The sequence below is a fragment of the Nomascus leucogenys genome, chromosome 24 (assembly GCF_006542625.1).
Source record: "Nomascus leucogenys isolate Asia chromosome 24, Asia_NLE_v1, whole genome shotgun sequence".
Taxonomy (NCBI): domain Eukaryota; kingdom Metazoa; phylum Chordata; class Mammalia; order Primates; family Hylobatidae; genus Nomascus; species Nomascus leucogenys.
Genome location: NC_044404.1, coordinates 24,766,088 through 24,789,689, shown reverse-complemented (window position 1 = coordinate 24,789,689; position 23,602 = coordinate 24,766,088). Strand labels below are relative to the sequence as shown.

General features: G+C 40.2%; 1 protein-coding gene across 1 annotated transcript in view; it reads right to left on the bottom strand.

Moving 5' to 3' along the window:
• The window catches only part of CLIC4 (chloride intracellular channel 4), a 92,818-nt gene that overhangs the window by 9,620 nt on the left and 59,596 nt on the right, over positions 1–23,602 (bottom strand). Inside the window, exons 3-4 of the mRNA XM_030805026.1 lie at positions 16,292–16,417; positions 3,148–3,254 (exon numbers count right to left, since the gene is read on the bottom strand). Of these exons, the coding sequence (XP_030660886.1) occupies positions 3,148–3,254; positions 16,292–16,417 (233 nt within the window). The remainder of the gene's footprint in view (positions 1–3,147; positions 3,255–16,291; positions 16,418–23,602) is intronic.

Genomic DNA, 23,602 nt, shown 5'->3' with positions numbered 1-23,602 from the left:
AGTGAAAAGTATAACCACATAATGTATTACATAATACATACTTACAGAAATGTCTGCAAAATTACATAGAAAAAAAGAAGAACACTAAATTGTTGAAGAGGTCATGTAATGTGATTAAGGAGGGGCAATTAAGTTTTGTTAAATTTATTTCTATACTTTCTATACTATAACTTTTTCAACAATCATGTATTCTCTGTTATTTGTATGATTTGAATGAGTAAAATTCAAGGCAGAAAACATTAAATGTAATAAGAGCATTTCTGTTATTGAAAAACAAGATAATTTACAATGACTACAACAAAGACTAAAAATTGTAAGCACCGACATGGATAAAACTATATTTTCAAGCTACCTACCGCAGTCTTAATAAAGGGTAACCTTATACAAACAAGTTTTAAGGCTAAGTTACACATCAGTGGAAAATAGAAAGAGGTAATGAGTATTTAAAGATAATTCAATATACAATGCAGGCTTACTGCTACAATAATGCACAACCATCCTCTGACTTCCAACACTTTTCCAGAGAGAAAGGCGGGAGTAGTGGGGAGGGGCGAAGGAAGAGGATCCTGAATAAAAAGGAATTAATCAGAACCTCTAGATTCCTTGCCTCCATCTAAAAATAGGAATTTGGACATCATGAAATATACCTCAGAGTACATTCAACAACGCTAAGTTCACGTCTCTGAGTATTATAAATATCAATGACTAGTCACAGTTGGGACCTTAGCAAATTACATAAACTAATGCCATCACAGAACTTAAAAAAACGTAAGAGATCGGGGGACAAGTCATACTTAATACATCCCCACAAAAAAATTACCCATGAGCTTCTCTTTGAATGCCTAAATGGTTACATAAACTTTTACTCCCAATCAACTTGAACGTGTTACCAAAAGAATTATATATGTGTTATCTATCTATCATCAGTGTCTCCCTTTATTCTTTACATTTTACTTGTTTACTTCGTACCCCAACCTAACCACTAGCCCTTCTATTTCAGTTTCACTAGCCCAAAACTGTAGCATTCAGGCATTGAATCCCTTACTTAGAATTAAGTCCTAAAAGGTCTTAAAATTGTCCAAACATATTGGATTTTGAAAATATTTAATAGGTGGTAAAACTAATCAGACTTGTCTACTCTGATTTACCATGTAAAATGACAAATTCATCTGTATAAACTGTCAGCATTTGGGTGGGGGTTGGGGGAAATAAAAAAGTGAATCACTAATTTCCTGGGATTACTAAAGGCATTTGATTGCACTAAACGGATGTGAGGCCTGCAGCAAACATACATAAGGAGGGCCCGTTAAGCTCCAAAGTGATTTGAAATATTGTTTTCTGAAGTCTTATGGCCTCAACAGGTCCCTGTGGAGAGAAGTTGCTTGGCAACTGGAACTTTTATTTACCAGTAGGTAATTTAATATAAAGCCTTCTAGATTATGTACCATGTATTATATTATGTTGTTTGTTCTTATTGGTTACAGCATTCTGAGGACAGGAAGAGTAGGTGGCTACTCAAGACAGTAATAAATTGATGGGGAAAAAATAGAATACAAAGTTATACTTAAATGAGTCACTTTCTAAGCTTTTTATTCGTGTCCCGCCCTCACCCCGCCCCATCCTCATCCCTCAAAGCGGAAGCAAACACATTTTATTCCTTTCTCCTCCCCACCAAGTGTCAGAAGAAATTTAACCACCCTCCAACTCCCAAAAAACCACACGGAAAAATAAAAACATAACTGTAACTAAGATTGTTCAAAGAAGTATGTGGCAGGGGCATCTAGGTATAAAAGGGTAGTTTTATGAAAAGAATGGTTAGCTCGCATGAAGGAAGGGCAGAACAGAAAAGACACTGTCTGTGGAAAGGAGGGGCTCCAACATTAACCACTTACTTAATGTATAAATTGCTTAGACAGAAACATTAGTCAGGAAAAAAAAAAAGCCAATTACTAAAGAAAATTGCTTCCAAACCATGGCAGCTACTGGAATACATTATTAACAGATACAAGCCAGACCAGACCCTTTTTTCCCCTCACTGTAGAAAAACATTTCATGCAGCTAAGTATTATTCCAAAAATCAAGAGCAAAAGACATTGGAATCCAATACTATTATTACAAAATGTTGCCATTTTAAAATTTAGTAATAAAAAATAGCCTGAAGAGCTTAGGAACTTGCCTACTGAAATAACATAAGGAAATCAGCAAGTATTTCACTTTTTTAAAAGATATTCATTCTTGTTTAACCAGCACTGATATTTTCCCCTTTGGTATTCTTGTTCATTTGCTGACATAAACTTCTCAAAAGAACCCCACTCAAGCTAGGAAACTATCTGGAACTATGATAAATATTTTTAGGAGCTAGCATTTTTGGTTATTGCGTTACTTTCAAATAAACACTAATGTGTGCTACACAGTTTTCCCCAGAGAGAAGAACTATGTTTAACATCCCGAAGAGAAAAGGAAATTACTGAATGCTGTAGTTAAGACAAGGTTCACTGAATGGAACCTCTTCCAAAGATACCTCCCTACACTATACATTCATTTGGTGAATAAAATAATAAAAATAGTGTCCTTTAATAAATAAAAGAAAACTCCATCTGTACTACCTAAACAATTCTTACTGTGAAAACACGACTTGAAAATGAAATTCCAGTTTGAAGATGCAGAGAAATTTGGAAGGATAGTATGTCTAATTACCCTTTTAAAGCAACTCCAAACAAACCTCAGACTGACTTTAGGCTGCAGGCACTCAACAATAAACATTTAGTTACAGTTTAAATTAAGCTCGACCAATCTATGCTAAACCACCACAACCACACAATCCACTGTTTCTGATGCACCACTAATTCTTTGCCTAGCTCCCTTCACAGTAACTTCTGAAAATAAGATGAAATCAACTTCATTCAAGAAGCATTTTATCACACACTTACTATATACTGTGCTACTAGCTAGAAACACGGAAAAAAAGCAACATAGGGACTTATTCCAGTTTATCATCCAATTTCTGACCAACTCTGAAAGACAGTTTTTATTACGTATGGGAATGGCTGGACTCTAAAGTACTCATTTATAATCACTGTCATAATAACAGCTTGTTGTTGTTTGGGGGTTTTTTTTGCAATGTTAATTCAATTTTTTGTTTTTTACCTTCATTAGCCTCTGGCCTTGAATTCTTGATATATGCAGAGAATTTGGCAAAGATGTCCATTCCAGCAGTATTTGATTCTGGGTGTTTTGGTGAAAGCTTTAAGTACCTAAATAGAAAAAGTGATATGGATTATAGATCCTTCAAAGATGAATTAGCATAAGTTTTCTCAAACTACCGTGCTAGCAGTTACTAGATGTCTTTTAATAGTTATTACTATAAGAAATATCATTTGTTTTCTATGGTATTTTTAAAAAGTTTTTTTTTTTCTTGGGAGACAAAGCTCTGCACTGTGTTTTTGTTCACATATTAATATTCTTGGCAACCACAGGGCATGTGCACTCCACCTCCATCTGATAAATTGGAATGCTGGGGAAACAGCTGACTTGTTCAGAGATTTGTGCCAGGCCAACGGGAGTCTTGGAATGAGATTGCCAGAGCAGTGCTGTCCAAGAGAACTTTCTGTGATGATGGAAATGTTCTCTATCTTCATTGTCCAATACAGTAGCCACTAGTGCCATCTACCTATTTGAATATGAATTTAAATTAATCACAAATAAAATTAAAAATTCACTTCCTCAGTTGCACTAGTCACATTTCAAGTGCTCAGTAGTCACCAGACAGCACAGCTCACGTGCCTTCTCAAACAGCAGTGCCAACCAGATCCTTAGTATACCCTGCACTAAACCAGCCAGAGAACCCCAATGGCAGGAAAAGCGCCTAGGCTGGTCAAGCATCATGATCATCCATAGCAGGTTAAGGACAAAAACAGTAGGAGGCGGGTCAATCACTTGAAACCTACACCTGGGATTTCCCAAAACCTCCCTTATATTACACATTCCCTAGAATATTTATGAGGGTAGCACCGAACAACAAAAAAATAAGATGTCAGAAAGCATGCTGACAAGTGTTCTATTGTGTTGTCACATTTTTCTACTTTTAGAACAGACGTAAAACACCAGCTTTCTAAAACACACACAAAAATGTATATTTCACATGTTTAGATTTAAAACACACATACTCTGTGTATATTTCTTCTTCAAACTGGAAAATTTGTGAAAAAGCTCAATTATTCATCTTCCCTTTAGCAGGACTCATGTCAGCCCCAGGAGTCAGGGCTAGAAGAATTCAGATTCTTAGCCCCATTTTAGGGAAGATTAATCAGCTTGCAGGTCCTGCAAAACGTCACTAGAAAATAGACTTGGGAGCAATAAGACTTTAGAAAAAAACCTTACAGTGTGCTAATTATTTCAACTCATTTAGTTGAAGACATTGTCTTGCCAGCTTTCTTTAAAAATGAAGGGGAAGTAGTTTTCGAAATTTAGTTCAGTTGCAAGTTGTGTTTCAGCTTTTATAGTCATGTATCTTCTGTTTACTATTTTGAATTCGGGAAGAGATATATCTTCTAAATATTGGGCAGAGTACTATATTGGTAAGGAAGATATAAAATATCTATTGAACACCTATATTTTCAAGACATCTTTTTTAATAAGTCTACCTAGTCTCTAGATAGCTCTCATTTTTTAAGCGTAAAGATTTATCTTATAAACAATTATTTACATAAAGTTTTTCTGTAAAAAATTACAGTGAGTTTCACCTGAATTTAGATATCTATATCTATCTAGCCATACATTAACCGCACATCCCCAACTATAGGACCCTTTATCCTCTCCATTTTCTTTGTTTCTGCCTGAGCTGAAACAGTTAATCACAGATCAACCATCCCTAGATTTCCCTTGACTATACAAACAAGCCTCCAGTTTAAATGTTTGTACTGCTTGTAATACAGGACCATCATTGACTCATTTCAAACAAAAAATAGCACAGTGAACATAGTGCCTTTTCAATACATCTATGTCTTCCTATAGCCAAGCTTCCCAAATTCTCCTTTTCCCCAACCACTATTTAGCTGTACCTAATTGTACTAAAGAGGTAAGCCTCACGGTTCTCAAAATAATTTACAGGAAGGCAGGCTTGAATTACAGATCATTTATATATTCATCATTCGCATATACAGTGTAATTCTTGTAATATGCCCTGTTGTCCCTCTGAGATGAATTACTAATTTTGTACTTTTGTGTGTGTATGTGTGTGACAGGTCTCCCTCTGTCACCCAGGGTGAAGTGTAGTAGCAGGATCTTGCTCACTGCAGCCTCAATCTCCTGGGCTCAAGCGATCCTCCCACCTTGGCCTCCTGAGTAGCCAGGACTACAGGCATGTGCCACCACACTTGGCTAGCTTTTTGTATTTTTTGTAGAGACGAGGTTTCACTATGTTGCCCAGGCTAGTGTTGAACTCCTGGGCTCAAGTGATCCTCCTGCCTCAGCCTCCCAAAGTGCTGGGATTACAGGCCCGAGCCACTGCACCCGGCCTGTACTATTAATTTAATGCACAGAATAGTACAGCTATAAGAGAATGTTCACCTCAGATCTCTCATTTTACCTAAAAGGAAATTATGTTCCAGAAAGCTTACATACTTGGCCCCAAAATCACTCAGCTAATTAAAAGTATTGACAAACGAGGCCAGGCACAGTGGCTCATGCCTGTAATCCCAGCACTTTGGGAGGCCAAGGCAGGCGGATCAATTGAGGTCAGGAGTTCGAGACCAGCCCCGCCAACATGGCAAAACCCTGTCTCTACTAAAAATACAAAAATCAGCCGGGCATGGTGGCGGGTGCCTGTAATCCTAGCTTCTCAGGAGTCTGAGGCAGGAGAATTGCTTGAGACCAGGAAGCAGAGGTTGCAGTGAGCAGAGATCATGCCACTGCACTCAGCCCAGGCAACAGAGTGAGACTCCGTCTCAAAAAAAAGTATTGACAAACTAAAACTGAAATCTCCTGTCCCCAGGTCTAGTGTTTTTGTTTGTTTCTATTACAGATTAAATTATCTCTACAAGATAAATCAAATTCTAAACCAGCAGGTTCAAAATCAACTTTTTTGCATCTTCCCAAACATTACATTGTAATTTATGTATTATTATTGGGTTTAGCAAATAGCCTGATCAAGCAATGGTTTTCAATTATTGTGAGAACTCATTTTAACATTTAGCAAAAGGGAGGCAAATAATAAAAGGCTGAGTGTCAATGACAGAATAGACATGAGCACCCAGGGTATTTAGACTTTCAGATAAGCCCTTAATTCTGCTTACATCACAGACTCTTAATATTTTAGACTAGCTAAGAATGTTTCTATGCTTTTGGGAAAGATCTCAGGCATTTTCTCCTTTCTGGTGTAAATATAAAAATGAAGGCTGATTAGCCTTGTAAATTCCTTTTTTGTATGTCTCTCTCTCTCTCTCTCTCTTTTTTTTTTGAGACAGAGTTTTGCTCTTATTGCCCAGGCTAGAGTACAGTGGTGCAATCTCGGCTCACTGCAACCTCCGCCTTCCGATTTCAAGTGATTCTCCTGCCTCAGCCTCCCAAATCACTGGGATTACAGGCGCCCGTCACCACGCCCAGCTAATTTTTTGTATTTTTAGTAGAGACAAGGTTTCACCATGTTGGTCAGGCTGGTCTCAAACTGCTGACCTTATGATCCACCCGCCTCGGCCTCCCAAAGTGCTGGGATTACAGGCGTGAGCCACCATGCCTGGCCTGTATGTCTCATTTTTTAAAAAAGCTTAATAACATTTTATAGCATGCCCCTCCAAATTTATCTAGCTTCCTTCTATTTTATCCTTTTATCAGTAAGTTAGCTAAGTATCTAGGCTGTTTCAGTTAAAAATCCAAGTTTCAAAGTTTTTTAGCAAAGTGGTTTCTTCATTCAAGCAAGAACTATAAAACATACACAAAAATACTTTCCCCAGAGAAGAAGTTCACTTAAAAACCTACAGTTACATACACCAGTAAAAGTTATTTGATTTGAGCTTTTCATTAGCCTCTCAATGTTAAGCAACTCTAGAATAGACAATTGCCTGTATTTATATTTGTCATGATTAAATCAGGAAGTGTTCACAAAAAACCACTCAGTTCTCAGTACATCAAATGCCAAAAACATGTTATTAGAAATGCTAGATTCCAGTCTACCAGCTTGAACAATTCTTCTCCCTTTTCTCCTTATCCTATTTAGAAACAGTCTTACAAGCAGAGCCTGAGGAAGACTAGCAATAAAGACCTGAGACCTCCTTGTTCTGGAAGGAAAAGGCAGTGAGACAGAATGGTCCCTGGGTGCCCTAGAACAATACAGCACAATAGAGTAAAGGAAAATAAATGCAGCTTGTGATCCCAGAAACACTTCCTCCTCCCACTCATCCCCTAGAAACAATTCTGCATGATGAAAATTATGCTAATTAATTAGCATTTCACATTCTGGGTCCATATAGCCCACTAAGAAGAAGGCATACCCACTTCAAACATGCTGTTTCAATGCATACAAATAAATAAAAATTCATCAGAAGAGTTAAGATTCACCTGCTTTTTCAAAGAATTCATTGAATTAAGGGCGGGCACTGTGGCTCACACCTGTAATCCCAGCACTTTGTGAGGCCGAGGAGGTTGGATCACTTGAAGTCAGGAGTTCCAAATCAGCCTGGCCAACATGGTGAAACCCCATCTCTACTAAAAATACAAAAATTAGCCAGGCATGGTGGTGCACACCTGTAATCCCAGCTACTTGGGAGGCTGAGGCAAGAGAATCACTTCAACCTGGGAAGTGGAGGTTGCAATGAGCCAAGATGGCACCACTGCACTCCAGCCTGGGCGACACAGCAAGGCTCTGTCTCAAAAAAAAAAAAAAAAAAAAAAAAAAAGAATTCACTGAATTAAGTTTAATAACCACCTTTGGTCCCACTTGTTCACAGTCAAGTAAACGATCTTTGATTTCTCTCCTACCTTTCTTCTAAACTTGAGCTAGCTTTCAATTTTGTACTCATTAAAGCACAATCCCAATTAAAGACTTAACATTTTCCCTCTTTTACAAAAGCCAAACCCAATAAAATAAGAAGCAGAAAGCAGAGAACAGATGAAACACAGATTTTTGAAGTCATATTGATGTGGCTTCAAAAGTATCCCTGCTCTGCCACCATTAACTGTGAAACCTTGGACAAATTATTTGGATTACATCTTCTGTTTCTTCCCAAAGTCTTTGTGAGGATTAACAGAGATAATCCACAAAATAACCCACAAAGCACAATGCATGGCGCATAATTAGCACTTGAGTGTTATTAATAACAGCAGAGGGATAAGCAGCATCAAAAACCCCTGGCCAGGCACGGTGGCTCACGCCTGTAATCCCAGCACTTCGGGAGGCTGAGGCAGGCAGATGGCTTGAGCCCAGGAGTTCAAGTCCCCGGCTTGGGTAACATGGCGAGACCCTGTTCTTAGACACCAATTTAAAGTGATCTTACTCTCTACAAAAAAATACAAAAATTAGCTGGGCGTGGTGATGTGCACCTGTAGTCCCAGCTACTCAAGAGGCTGAAGCAGGAGGATTATGCGCCTGGGAGGTTGAGGCTGCAGTGAGGTAAGACTGCACCACTGCATTCCAGCCTGGGTGACAGAGCAAGGAGCGAGACCCTGTCTCTAAACAAAAACAGAACAAAAGAAAAAAAACAAAGAAGTAAAAATTTTTACCCCTACAGGGGATTTGGCACATTGTGAACATTTATAACACAAAGATTCCCATGTATTTAAACTGAATGAAAAAGACCATCTCTGGTTACAGTGTTTCTATGAATATGCTCAAATATAATGGGGCTAGAATTTTTGTATAAAAAAGCAATATGAAAATGTTTATTTTCAAGGTCCAATTGAAAGCTATGATGTCTACAGAGCATTAGATGCTAAGAATCCAGAATATTCCATATTAACTCTACTATTTCTCTTAATGTCACTTTCCCTCAGAGAGAAATGAGCAGGAATAATGAAAATTCTTTTTTTTTTCCTTCTTCTTTTTTGAGACGGGGTCTTGCTGTATCACGCAGGCTGGAATGCAGTGGCATGATCTCAGCTCATTGCAACCTCTGCCACCCAGGCCCAAGCGATTCTCCCACCTCAGGCTCCCCAGTAGCTGGGACTACAGGCACGTGCCACCACATCCAGCTAATTTTTGTATTTTTTTGTAGAGACAGGGTTTCACCATGTTGCCCAGGCTGGTCTTGAACTCCTGAGCTCAAGTCATCCACCTGCCTCAGTCTCCCAAAGTGCTGGGATTACAGGCATGAGCCACCACGCCCAGCCGAAGTCTTCATTGTTGTTGTTGTTGAAGGATATAAGAGGATATGAGGAAATGTCCATTTAACTAAAGTCATATGTATGTTTTCAACACACTGATTTTAAAAACTAAATAGACTTGGAAGAATTTATATAATAAGCACTTCAGACAACACTTTAAAACAAAATAGTTTCCTTCATAGAGAATGAATAATAATTCAAACTACTTCTCCATTTATAATTTAATGTTGATACAATGATCTACAGTGACATGAGAGGAAGATCATTTTCAGTTAGTGTCTGAGAGCCAAGTTGGCAAATATGGAACTTACCTCAGAGCTGACACTTTTAAGACTAAAAAGGCACCAGGTATGACAGCTTACATCTGTAATCCCAGCAATTTGGGAGGCTGAGGCGGGAGGACTGATTGAGCCCATGAGTTTGAGACCAATCTGGGCAACATGGCAAGACCCCATCTCTACAAAAATTTTTAAAAACTTAGCTGGGCATGGTGGCACACACCTGTACTCCCAGCACCTCAGGGGAACTGCTTGAGCCCAGGAGGTCTAGGCTGTGGTGAGCCATAATCGTACCACTGCACTCCAGCCTGGGCAACAGAGAAAGACCATATCTCAAAAAAAAAAAAAAAAAAAGACCAAAAAGGGATCTAGAAGTGGGACATAGTGGTGCATGCCTGTGGTCCCACCTGTTTGGAAGGCTGAGGCAGGAGGATCATCCTAGGCAGGAAGCTAGGAGTTCGAGGTTGCAGTAGCCAGGACAGCAACACTGTACTCCAGCCTGGGTGACAGTACACAGTACAAGACACTGTCTTTTTTTTGTTGTTTGTTTTTTAAGTATGGCTGGGCGCGGTGGCTCACGCCTGTAATCCCAGCACTTTGGGAGGCCAAGGCGGGCAGGTACAAGGTCAGGAGTTCAAGAGCAGCTTGGCCAATACGGTAAAACCCTGTCTCTACTAAAAATACAAAAAAAATTAGCCGGGCGTGGCGGCGGGCACCTGTAATCCTAGCTACTCGAGAGACTGAGGCAGGAGAATTGCTTGAACCCAGGAGGCGGAGGTTGCAGTGAGCCAAGATCGCGCCACTGCACTCCAGCCTGGGCGACAGAGTGAGACTCTGTCAAAAAAAAAAAAAAAAAAAAAAAAAAAGTTACAGCCAGACGCGGTGGCTCATGCCTGTAATCCCAGCATTCTGGGAGGCTGAGGCAGGTGGATCACCTGAGGTCCAGAGTTCGAGACCAGCCTGGCCAACATGGTGAAATCCCATCTCTACTAAAAACAGAAAAAATTAGCTGGGTGTGGTGGTGGACGCCTGTAATTCCTGCTACTTGGGAGGCTGAGGCAGGAGAATCTCCTGAACCTGAGAGGCAAAGGTTGCAGTGAGCCAAGATCGCGCCATTGCACTACAGCCTGGGCAACAAAAGTGAAACTCTGTCTCAAAAAAAAAAAAAAAGTTATTTCCACTAAGTTGAATGCATGTTCATAATAGTATCCTACTGAGACAGATAAAGCTTCAATTTATATTCACAAATACTCTAGCTTTGATTTATTGGCATTCTAATTATATACATGGCCTGAAGGAAAAATCAAGATATAGTTTTCTTAATGTTGGTCTGGAGATACTTTACTAGGGATGAAAGGAAGGTTAGGACTCCTGGGAAGGTAGAGAAAAAAAGAAGCTCCAGGCTCTTAGAAGGGCAGGAAGGATAGTAGAGGATAAGCTTTTAGAATTTTAGTAGAAAAAAGAATTAAGAAAATAAAATCTTAGGCTTAGCACAAGATTGTTAACCAGAGAGCAATTCTGCTCACAACAGATGAGAAGCTAGTTATAGACAGAGGCGTTGTTGTTCATCAGCCTTCCTGCCTACCATCCCAACCATGCACATCACAGTCCAGCCACTCCAAGTCTCCCCCAAATATATGTATATTAATATTATATTAATTATAATATACATTACACACTATTTGTGTATAGTATGTGTATAACATACATTTATACTATTTATTTAAAATGACTCCTACTCTGGAATACCTGTCACTTCTTCGTTCAACTGCTGAACATCTTTTTTGTTTTTTTTAATTAAGACAGTTCAAGTGTTCCCTCTTCTCCAAAGCCTTTCCTGGTTCCATTCACCTTCCCGTCCCACCACCATAAACACCTCTCCACCCATACTTGACTGTACTTGTTGAGGGCAAGAACTGTGTTTTATTTACTAATATATTCACAGTGCTTTGTAGTCCATTAACCCTTTGCAGAATGAATAAATCAATAAATGAATGGATGAATACTGACTAACTGGGCCAGGCACAGTGGCTCACACCTGTAATCCCAGCACTTTGAGAGGCCGAGGTGGATGGATACCTTGAGGTCAGGATTTCGAGACCAGCATGGCCAACATGGTGGAACCCCATCTCCACTAAAAATACAAAAATTAGCCAGGCATGGTGGCAGGTGCCTGTAATCCCAGCTACTTGGGAGGCTGAGGCACAAGAATCACTTGAACCCAGGAGGCAGAGATTGTAGTGAGCCAAGATTGCGCCACTGCACTCCAGCCTGGGCGACAGAGTGAGCCTCTGTCTCAAAAAAAAAAAAACAAAACAAACAAACAAACAAAAAACCAAATTGAGTAACTTCAGGTATACCTTGTCTTATTGTGCTTTGCTTTATTGAGCTTTGCTTCATTGTGCTTTGCAGATATTACATTTTTTACAAATTGAAGGTTTATGGCAACCCTACGTCAAGCAAGATGGCGCCATTTTTCCCAGCAGCATGTGCTCACTTCACGTCTCTGTCACATTGTGGTATTTTTCACAATATTTTAAAACTTTTCATTATTATTGTATCTGTTATGATGATCTGTGATCAGTGATCTCTAATGTTGCTCTTGTGATTGTTTTGGGGGCACCACAAACCACACCCATATAAGACAGCAAACTTAACTGATTAATATCGTGTATGTTCTGACTACTCCAGTGATTTGCTTTTCCCCTGTCTTTCCCTCTCCTCAGGCCTTCCTGCTCTCTGAGACAAAATGATATTGAAATTAGGCCACAGTTGATGACCCTACAATGACCTCTCAGTGTTCAGGTGAAGGGAAGAGTCACATATCTCTTACTTTAAATCAAAAGCTAGAAATGTTTATGCTTAGTGAGGAAAGCATGTCGAAAGCTGAGACAGGCCAAAAGCTGAGATAGGCTGAAAGCTAGACTTCTTCCACCAAACAGCCAAACAGCATACACAGAAGAAAAGTTCTTGAAGGAAATTTAATAGTGCTATTCCAGTGAACACACAAATGATAGAGAAAAACAGCTTTATTGCTGATAGGGAGAAAGTTTGAGTGGTCCAGATAATCAAACCAGCCACAGCATTCCCTTAAGCCAAAGCCTAATCCAGATCAAGGCCCTAACTCGCTTCAGTTCTATCAAGGCAGAGAGAGGTGACAAAGCTACAGAAGAAAAGTTTGAAGGTAGCAGAGGTTGGTTCGTGAGGTTTACGGAAAGACGCCGTCTTCGTAACATAAAAGTAAAACATGAAGCAGCAAATGCTTATGCAGAAGCTGCAAGCAGCCAGTTATCTAGAAGATCTAGCTGACCTATCTAGAAGATCCAGCTGATCTCTCTAGATCTTCCTTCATCACCTTCATCTGATGATCCATCTAGAAAATCTGATCTACCTTCATCAATGATCTATCTAGAATTGATCTTCTAGATAGATCATTGATGAAGGTGGCTACACTAAACAGATTTTTAATGCAGACAAAACCTTCTATTCAAAGATGTCATCTATGATTTTCATAGCTACAGAGGAAAAGTCAATGTCTGGTTTCAAATCTTCAAAGGACAGGCTGCCTCTGTTAAACAGTCTAATGCAGCTGTTGACATTAGGTTGAAACCCATGCTCATCTTCCATTCCAAAATTTGAAGAACCCTTAAGAATTATACTGAAGCTACTCTGCACATCTATAAATGGAACAATAAAGGCTGGATAATGGCACATCCATCTGTTCACAGTATGGTTTACTAAATATTTTAAGCCCACTGTTGAGACCCACTGCCCAGGAAAAAAAGATTCCTTTCTAAATATTACCACTCATTGACAATGCACTAGTCACCCCAGAACTCTGATAGAGATATACAGGGAGATCATGGTTGTTTTCATGCCTGGTAACACAACATCCATTCTACAGTCCATAAATTAAGGAGTAATGTTGACTTTCAAGTCTTATTATTTAATAAACACATTTCATAAGGCCACAGAAAGTGATTCCTCTGATGGATCTGAGCAAAGCGAAGTGACCTGGAAAAGATTTACCTTTCTAGATGCAATTAAGAACATTCAGCGGGGTCTGGGGGCTCACAACACACCTGTAATCCCAGCACTTTGGGCGGCCGAGACGGGCAGATCACCTGAGGTCAGGAGTTCAAGACCAGCCTGGCCAAAATGGCAAAACCCCGACTCTACTAAACAATACAAAAAAATTAGCTGGGCATGGCAGCAGGTGCCTGTAATCTCAGCTATTCAGGAGGCTGAAGCAGGAGAATCGCTTGAACCTGGGAGACGGAGGTTGCGGTGAGCCAAGATCGCACCACTGCACTCCAGCCTGGGTGATAAGAACGAAAACTCCATCCCCAAAAAAGAAACAAAAACGAACATTCATGATTTATGGGAGGAGGTCAAAATAGCAACATTAACAGGAGTTTGGAGGAAGTGGATTCTAACCCTCATGGATGACGTTCACAGGTTCAAGACGTCAGTGGAGGGAGGAACTACCTATGTGTTGAAAATAGCAAGAGAACTAGAATTAGAAGTGGAGCCTGAAAATGTAATCTAATTGTTCTACCTTCATAATAAAATTTGAATGGATGAGGAGTTGCTTCTTATGAATGAGCAAAGAAAATGGCTTTTTTTTTTTTTTTTTTTTTTTTTTTGAGATGGAGTCTCGCTCTGTGGCCCAGGCTGGAGCGCAGTGGCACAACCTCGGCTCACTGCAAGCTCCGCCTCCCGGGTTCACGCCATTGTCCTGCCTCAGCCTCCTAAGTAGCTGGGACTACAGGCGCCTGCCACTGCGCCCGGCTAATTTTTTTGTATTTTTAGTAGAGACGGGGTTTCACCGTGTTAGCTAGGATGGTCTCAATCTCCTGACCTCATGATCCGCCCATCTCGGCCTCCCAAAGTGCTGGGATTACAGGCGTGAGCCACCACGCCCGGCCAGAAAATGGTTTCTTGAGATAGAATGTATACCTAGTGAAGATGTTAAGAACACTGTTGAAATGACAACAAGGAATTTAGAATATTACATCAACTTAGTTGTTAAAACAGCAGGAGGGTTTCAGAAGATGGATTCTAATTTTGAAAAAGGTTCTACTGTGGGTAAAACACTATTGAACAAGGGTGCATGTTCTCAGGACCTCTTGAGATTAGCCTCAGGCAAAGAATCTTTAAAATTTTTAAATGCTATCAAACACTATTGCATGTTACAGAGAAATCTTTCATGAAAGGAAGAGTCCATCAATGTAGAAAAATTCATTGTTATCTTACTTCAAGAAATTGCCACAGCCACCCCCACCAGCAACCACCATCCTGATCAGTCGGTAGCCAGCGACATCAAGGCAAAACCCTCCATCAGCAAAAAGACTGACTCACTGAAGGCTCAGACAACCATTAGCATTTGTTAGCAATGATTTTTTTTTTTTTTTTTTGAGACAGAGTTTTGCTTTTGTCACCCAGGCTGGAGTGCAGTGGCACTATCTTAGCTCACTACAACCTCCGCCTCCCGGGTTCAAGCGATTCTCCTGCCTCAGCCTCCCAAGTAGCTGGGATTACAGGCGCCTGCCACCACACCCAGCTAATTTTTTTTGTATTTTTTAGTAGAGATGGGGTTTCTCCATGTTGGTCAGGCTGGTCTCGAACTCTCAACCTCAGGTGATCCACCCGCCTCGGCCTCCCAAAGTGCTGGATTACAGGCATGAGCCACCGCACCCAGCCTAGCAATGAAGTATTTTTAAATTAAGGTACAAGCAATATTTTCAGACATAATGCTATTATTGTACACTTAAAACACTACAGTATACTACTGTAAATATAACTTTTACATGCACTGGGAAACCAAAAATTTCATGTGACTCATTTTATTCCAATATTCATTTTATCACAGTGGTCTGGAACCTAACCCACAATGGTCTGGAACCATACCCTTCAGGGTATGCCTATAATTATTTTAGAACCCTCCATCTCAATAATCCCATTCCTAGAAAATATATCTGGACATGGAGGGCAACAGTCAAGTTAACCAGTAAGAAAGGTTTTGGTCAGTAGAAACAAAACATGTCAATTTTCAGGATAATGAAACTGGAAAAGCCTAAAAGAAACAAATAATGCTTTGAATCTATGCCAATATTACAGTATGATGCAAAGCTGCATATTTGCAATTTAGGTAACTATCATTACAGTACATCCAGGACCTAGAGATCTGGAACACCTCAAAGAAATAAGTAAATAAAAACTCTGAATCCTAGGGACACGGTCTGAAAAGTCAATTTCCTTGGATTACAGCTTTGGAAAGTTACCTTTAAAATGAACTGAAATCAAATCTCATAGCAGTCCTGTGCCACACTCCTGCTAAGACATTCCTACTGGGTTCAGTTGGAATGTGTCTTTCCCCACCCCTTCTCCTCTTTAAACTTCTCTCTCAGTTTGAGACCTACAGTCCACAAATAACCAGTCTTTCCTGACCTATCAGACACATCCCAAATCTGTTTCTACCACATATTCTGCAGCTTAGACAAATCCCCACCTTTCTTAGTATGGCTTATTGGCCTAGCTGGAAGCCAATTCTTATATCTGTGTAGCATTAATTATAAGAAACATAGAAGAGAGTCCTAGTCATTCCAAATTAATGCTGCAAGAAAGATCTCTACAGACAAATAACACAAGCTTCAAAGAAGTGACAATATTTTCATACTATTTTCCTTGATACTCACTTGGGAGGGCATAAGACTTCTTCAAGAAATTCCTCAATCTTATTTACATCCGTTTTGACTTCACTGTTGAAAGTTATAAATGGTGGGTGGGTCCCGGGAGCCAAGTTCTGCAGGTCTGCAGGCTTCCTGTTGGGCAAAATATTGGTCAAAATCAGATCATTTTTTTACTCTTAAACAATAGTAATACTTTAAATTCTCAAAGTTGGCCAGGCACGGTGGCTTGTATCTGTAATCATAGCACTACAGGAGGCTGAGGTGGGAGACTGCTTAGCCCAGGAGTTTGAGACCCAGCCTGGGCAACATGGTAAGATCCTGTCTCCACAAAACATAAAAAATTAGCCAGGCATGGTGGTGCGTGCCTACTGTCCCAGCTACCAGGGAGGCTGAGGTGGGAGGATCACTTGAGCCTGGGAAGTTGAGGCTGGAGTGAGCCATGATCGCACCACTGCACTCCAGCCTGGGTGATGGAGAGACCCTGTCTCAAAAAGAAAATAAATAAATTGTCCGGGCGTGGTGGCTCATGTCTGTAATCCCAGCCCTTTGGGAGGCCGAGGCGGGTGGATCACCTGAGGTCAGGAGTTCGAGCCTGGTCAGCATGGTGAAACCCCATCTCTGCTAAAAATATAAAAATTAGCTGGGCATGGTGGCGCGCACCTGTAGTTCCAGCTACTTGGGAGGCTGAGGAAGGAGAATCACTTGAACCCGGGAGGCGGAGGTTGCAGTGAGCTGAGAATCTACCACTGCACTCCAGCCTAGGTGACAGAGTAAAACCCTGTCAGAAAAGAAAAAGAGATCAAAGTGGTTCTAAATTTTAAAGTATATAAAACTGAATAAGAAATGGTATTTTTCAGCCGGGCATGGTGGCTCATGCCTGTAATCCCAGCACTTTGGGAGGCCAAGGTGGGAGGATCACGAGGTCAGAAGTTTGAGACCAGCCTGACCAACATGATGAAACCCCATCTCTACTAAAAATACAAAAATTAACTGGGCGTGGTGGCACGCGCCTATAATCCCAGCTACTCAGGAGGCTGAGGCAGGAGAATCGCTTGAATCCCGGAAGCAGAGGTTGCAGTGAGCAGAGATCTTGCCACAGCACTCCAGCCTGGGCAACAGAGCAAGACTCCATCTTAAAAAGAAAAAAAAAGGAAAGAAAGGAAGGTATTTTTCGACCGGGTGTGGTGGCTCACACCTGTAATCCCAGCACTTTGAGAGGCCGGGCAGATCACGAGGTCAAGAGATCAAGACCATCCTGGCCAACATGGTGAAACTCCGTCTGCTAAAAATGTAAAAATTAGCTGGGCATGGTGGCCCGCACCTGTAGTTCCAGCTACTTGGGAGGCTGAGGAAGGAGAATCACTTGTACCCAGGAGGCGGAGGTTACAGTGAGCCAAGACCACGCCACTGCACTCCAGCCTGGTGACAGAGCAATACACTGTCTCAAAAAAAAGAAAGAAATAGTACTTTTCTACTAAGTATAATAGCTGTAATAGTATTCTAATAAGAAGCAAGCCTCCACAAAATACATAATTTATGCTAAGAAAATTCTTTGATTTTTTTTTAACCAAAATACAAAATCCATCATTCTCATTCCAAATTAACTAAGTCACTCATTAGAGATAGTGATAGAATGAGGAGGGAAAAAAGATTTTGGAGAGTTAGTCTCTGGTTTCCACTCTGGCCCCAACTAATTGTGTAAAGATGGGTAAGTCATGACTTCCCTAGGCCTTTTGTTTTTTTTTCGTTTTGGCAAAATAAAAGAGACAAGCAGCTGAATCCTGCAGTCATCTTCAACTTCATAAGATTCCAAATGCTGGTGCTATTTCTTTCCCATTATTCATAGAAGTCCAGGTTTGACAAGGAAAAGGATCACCAGATTAGACTATCTAATAACAAAATTACTTCAATATATAAAAGATGGCATAATGAAGGGTAAAAAGCAACAAAGAATGGACAAAGTATTGAGTCAGAAAAGCTTAAAATCTACATTACCTAAGGATTTTGTCCAAATTCATTTCAAAGGTCATCAAAAAAATCAAATAGGTATGGGTCAAAAGAAATTGATGAGAGACAGATAAAACAAGTGAACACACAGAAAAATGTAAAATAGCACAACTATAAAGGGAATTTAAAAGTAAACAATAAGATATCTTCCTCCTGTTGATTAGGAAAAATTGAAAATACCACAAAACACTGATAAAGATGGTGAAACTGTCATGCTGACAACTACTAACAGCAAGAAATGTTTGTACTATCTTGTTAAAAAGCAAAATGGCTCACCCAAACCCATCAATGAATTTTAGGATCAAAAAATGAGATGACCAGATATGGTGTGTTTCCTATAGCACCATGAAGTATTCTTACCAAAAAAGTTGACCCTGAATCTAATCAAGCCTCTGGGGCTAGCTGGGTGCAGTGGCTCATACCTGTAACCTTAGCACTTTGAGAGGCCAAGGCAGGAGGATTGCTTGAGTCCAGGAGTTCAAGTGAGACCAGCCTCAGCAACATAGTGAAATCCCATCTCTATAAAAAAATTTTTTTTAATTAGCTGGGTGTGGTGGCATGTGCCTGTAGTCCCAGCTACTTGGGAGGCTGAGATGGGAGGACTGGTTGAGCCCAGGCGGTTGAGGCTGCAGTGAACAGTGATCATATCATTGCATTTCAGCCTGGGCAACAGAGTGAGACCCTGTCTCAAAACAACAACAACAACAACAACAAACCAAAAGAAAGCAGCCTCTGGGGCAGCTGTTTCTCAAACTGTAAGCCAGGAGACCCTTCCACCAGGTGATCCATTAGGTCAGAACTATTTTTATAATACTAAGGCATCATTTGCCTTCTTCACTCTCATTCTCCTCTCATGCACATATAGTAAAATTTTCCAAATTTACTTGGCTACTTGGTATAAGATACCAGAAGGTAATGAATGCAGAAGCAGAGACAAGAAACCTCTTCTAAGATGTGCAAAAATGTAAAGGAATGCCACCCTTCTCACTGTTTTTTGTTTTGGGAAATATAGTTGTTTTACATTAAAAATGTTTTATGATAATAAGTAGTAGGTTTATTATTGTTCTATATTTAATGAATTAGTAAATAACTTTTTTTTTTTCTTTTCTGAGACGGAGTCTCACTCTGTCGCCCAGGCTGAAGTGCAGTGGCACGATCTCGGCTCACTACAAGCTCCATCTCCCAGGTTCACGCCATTCTCCTGCCTCAGCCTCCCGAGTAGCTGGGATTACAGGCACACACCAAGCCCAGCTAATTTTTGTTGTATTTTTTAGTAGAGACAGGGTTTCACCATGTTAGTCAGGATGGTCTCGATCTCCTGACCTCGTGATCTGCCCGCCTCGGCCTCCCAAAGTGCTGGGATTACAGGTGTGAGCCACCACACCTGGCCGCAAATAAACATTTTTAAAATTTCTCAGGATTTTTTTTTTTTTGAGACCAGTCACCAAAGCAGGAGTGCAGTGGCACAATCATGGTTCCCTGCAGCCTTGATTTCCTGGGCTCAAGCAATTCTCCTACCTCAGCCTCCCAAGCAGCTGGGACCAGAGGTACACTCCACCAAGCCCAGCTAATTTTTTAAAAATTTTTTGTAGAGATAAGGATCTCACCATATTGCCTAGGCTAATTTCTCAACTTTAATTTCTAATATAGTAAAATAGGTAGATATAACCCACACAACTGAAAGCTGTTTGAGGCCTTCAATAATTTAAGACTACAAAGGGATCCTGAGATTATTTACAGGAAATGCAGGGAGGGGGAAAATGAGAGGACAAAGTTAAATGATATCACAAGGAAGCAATTGCTAAATTCTGGATTTGGGACAATCTACCTTTCAGCTGAATGGCATTTTTACCAGACACAGGTGGGGGACTGTTATAGATTAAGAAAAACTTAAGAGATATAACAATCAAACATAAAAAGTAGAAATTACTTGGATACTGATTTGAATCAACCAGCCAAAAATAAAAAGATGTTTTAGAGATAACCACGGAAATCCCAAATTGTATACGAGGAACTTCAGGAGATGACAGCATTGTGGTTAGGGAAGAAAATGTCCACATTGTTTGAAGACATACACTGAATTAAGTAGGGATGAAATGACATGATGTCTAGCATTTACTTTAAAACATTTCAGCAAAGAAAATAAGAAAAAAGGGGCAAAGCAAATGTGGCAAGATCTTGATAACTGAATTGGGTTTACGGAGAAGTCTGTTCTATTCTTATGCATGTTTGAAAACTTTCATAATTAAAAAAGCAAACATAAAAGTGTGTACTTCAAGAAAAGTAATACAACAACATACAGTTTCAAGGAATGTTTCTCCCTCCTATTATAGCCCAGAGCTGTTTATCTTGTTATTAAGTTAGCCTGCCTGCCTTCCTTCTTCCTTCCTTCCTGACCATAAATGCACAGAATTTGAATAAAATAAAGAATATTGGCTGGGCATGGTGGCTCATGCCTGTAATCCCAGCACTTTGTGAGGCTGAAGCGGGTGGATCACCTGAGGTCAGGAGTTTGAGACCAACCTGGGCAACATGATGAAACCCCATCTCTACTAAAAATATAAAAATTAGCTGGGTGCAGTAGTGCATGACTATAGTCCCAGCTACTCGGAAGGCTGAGGCAGAATTGCTGGAAGATGGAGGTTACAGTGAGCTGAGATGGCACCACTGCACTTCAGCCTGGGCGACAGAGCAAGACTCTGTCTCCAAAAAAAAAAAAAGAATATTTTTAAATATATCATGAAAGTGAAATACTTCGTCATCAGAATTTTCAAGACAGAGGGGAATCAGAAATCTATAACCAGTTTATAATCTATCAATTTCCCTTGGTCTGAATTCTCTCTCTGGCTCCATCTTTCAATTTAGGTTAGAAAGCCTCAGGTTTCTATGACTACATTCCAACCAAAGATACAAAGATTTATTTAATTATCTCATTAATTCAAAAATTTTTAACTCAAAGTCCAAGTTCTAGAGCCTATCTTGCTTCCTAAACAAAGAAAAATAAGACATATTTCCTATCAACTTCTATAAGAACCTAACCTCCAAAAGAGGACTTTCAAAAGTCAAAATCTGATTTGATTTTCAACTCTGATGCTTTCACTGAACATTCTTTAGCCTGACAAGGTAAAGTTTTTCACAAAATGAAATAAGTCAGCCCTCCTTATTCATGGGTTCAGCATCTGTGGGTTCAACCAACTGAGGATCAAAAATATTTTTTACAAGGCCAAATGCGGTGGCTCATGTCTGTAATCCCAACACTTTGGGAGGCCGAGGCATGCAGATCAGTTGAGGTCGGGAGTTTGAGACCAGACTGGCCAACATGGTGAAACCCCGTCTCTACTAAAAATAAAAAAAATTAGCCAGGCGTGGTGGTGGGTGCCTGTAGTCCCAGCTACTTGGGAGGCTAAGGCAGGAGAATCGCTTGAACCTGAGAGGCCAAGATCGCACCACTGCACTCCAGCCTGGGTGACAGAGTGAGACTCCATCTCAAAAAAAAAAAAAAAAACGAAATTTATAGATAGATAGATAGATAGATAGATCGATCGATCGATCTCCCGTCTCTACAAAAAATACAAAAGTTAGCCAGGTGTGGTGGCGCATGCTACTTGGAAGGCTGAGACGAGCCATGATCACACACTGTACTCCAGCCTGGGCGACAGAATGAGACTCTGTCTCAAAAAAAAAGGGCGGCAGGGCGGGGGCGGAGGTGGGGGGTGGTTGCAGTTGTACTGAACATGTACAGACTTTTACTTGTCATTATTCCCTAAACACAGTGTAATGACAACTTACATAGCATTTACACTTTATTAGGCATTATAACCTAGAGATGATTTAAAGTATATGGGAGGCTATTTGCAGGTTAATATGCAAATACTATTCCATTTTATATAAGAAACTTGAGCCATCTGTGGATTTTGGTATCCACCAGGGGTCCTTAAACCAATCCCCCATGGATACCAAGCAATGACTGTAGACCAGGCACAGTGGCTCATGTCTGTAATCTCAGCACTTTGGGAGGCCAAGGCGGGCGGATCATCTGAGGTCAGGAGTTCGAGACCAGCCTGGCCAACATGGTGAAACCCCATCTCTACTAAAAATACAAAATTAGCCAGGCATGGTGGTGCACGCCTGCAATCCCAGTTACTCAGGAAGGACAATCGCTTGAATGCGGGAGGTGAAGGTTGCAGTGAGCTGAGATTGTACCATTGCATTCCAGCCTGGGCAACGACAGCAAAACTCTGTCTCAAAAAAAAAAAAAAAAAAAAAAAAGGAATGTTTTTTAATCCTTGGTCATATATAAATTGTGATTACCTGGAAAACAATTTTTCCTCACTCCAAATTCCAATAAAAAACATATCCGTTAACATTTTTATAATGAACAGTCAATTAAATGCCTAACTAAGTTAATAATATAAGTCTGTTTTTCACAAATAGTTTTTTTTAAGAACAGGGTAGATTAGATAAAGGGGAAGAAGGTCTTGTTAGATATGAGTTCTAAATTTCTTTTCAAATAATCAATATGTCAGTATGTTCAATTCTTCACCTTCTGCTTTTAAACTTAACTTCCTCGTAAAGTGACCATTTTTGATTACCTGCTCCACCCTGACTCATTTCAATTACCTGCTCTGTCATACCCATTTTTCCGACCAAACCACTCACCCAGTGACTCTCTTTAAATTAGCCAAGAATTAGTTTAGCCTGTGCGGTCTAACCCTAGCCAATAGGGGAACGACACGGCAGCAGGGGCCACGTGCGTCAGAGATAAGAACCCCTTCCCCTCCCTTATCCAAGTGTGCGCTTACCATTGCTCCATCTGTAAGAACGCACCCTTCTATAGAAGTAACTTGCCTTGCTGAGAATTAAAAAGAAAATTTTATATTCAAGTGCTATTTCTTTTGCAACACCAAAAATTTATTTATAACAGTCTCAATGCTTAAAAAAAAAAAACAAAAAAAAACCCAAAGGAGTAGGTCGGGTAGGGCATGTGTGACAAAATAAATAACACATATTACTTCTATAATTAATTATGAAAGTTTTTAAGCTCTCTAAACAAAAAGATTCTTAATTTTTTAAATTTTATTCAATTTTTTTTTTTTTTTTTTTAGAGATAGGGGTCTCTCTCTCTTGCTATGTTGCCCAGGCTGTCCTCAAACTCCTGGTCTCAAGTGATCCTCAGCTGCGAGTAGCTGGGACTAGAGAGCACGCCACTGCACCTGGCTCCCAAATGAAAATATTTATTGGGAGAGGGAGAAAGCTAGCATATCAGAGAAAAAAGAACCAAGGCTGAATAAAAAGGACTGGCTTGAAGTC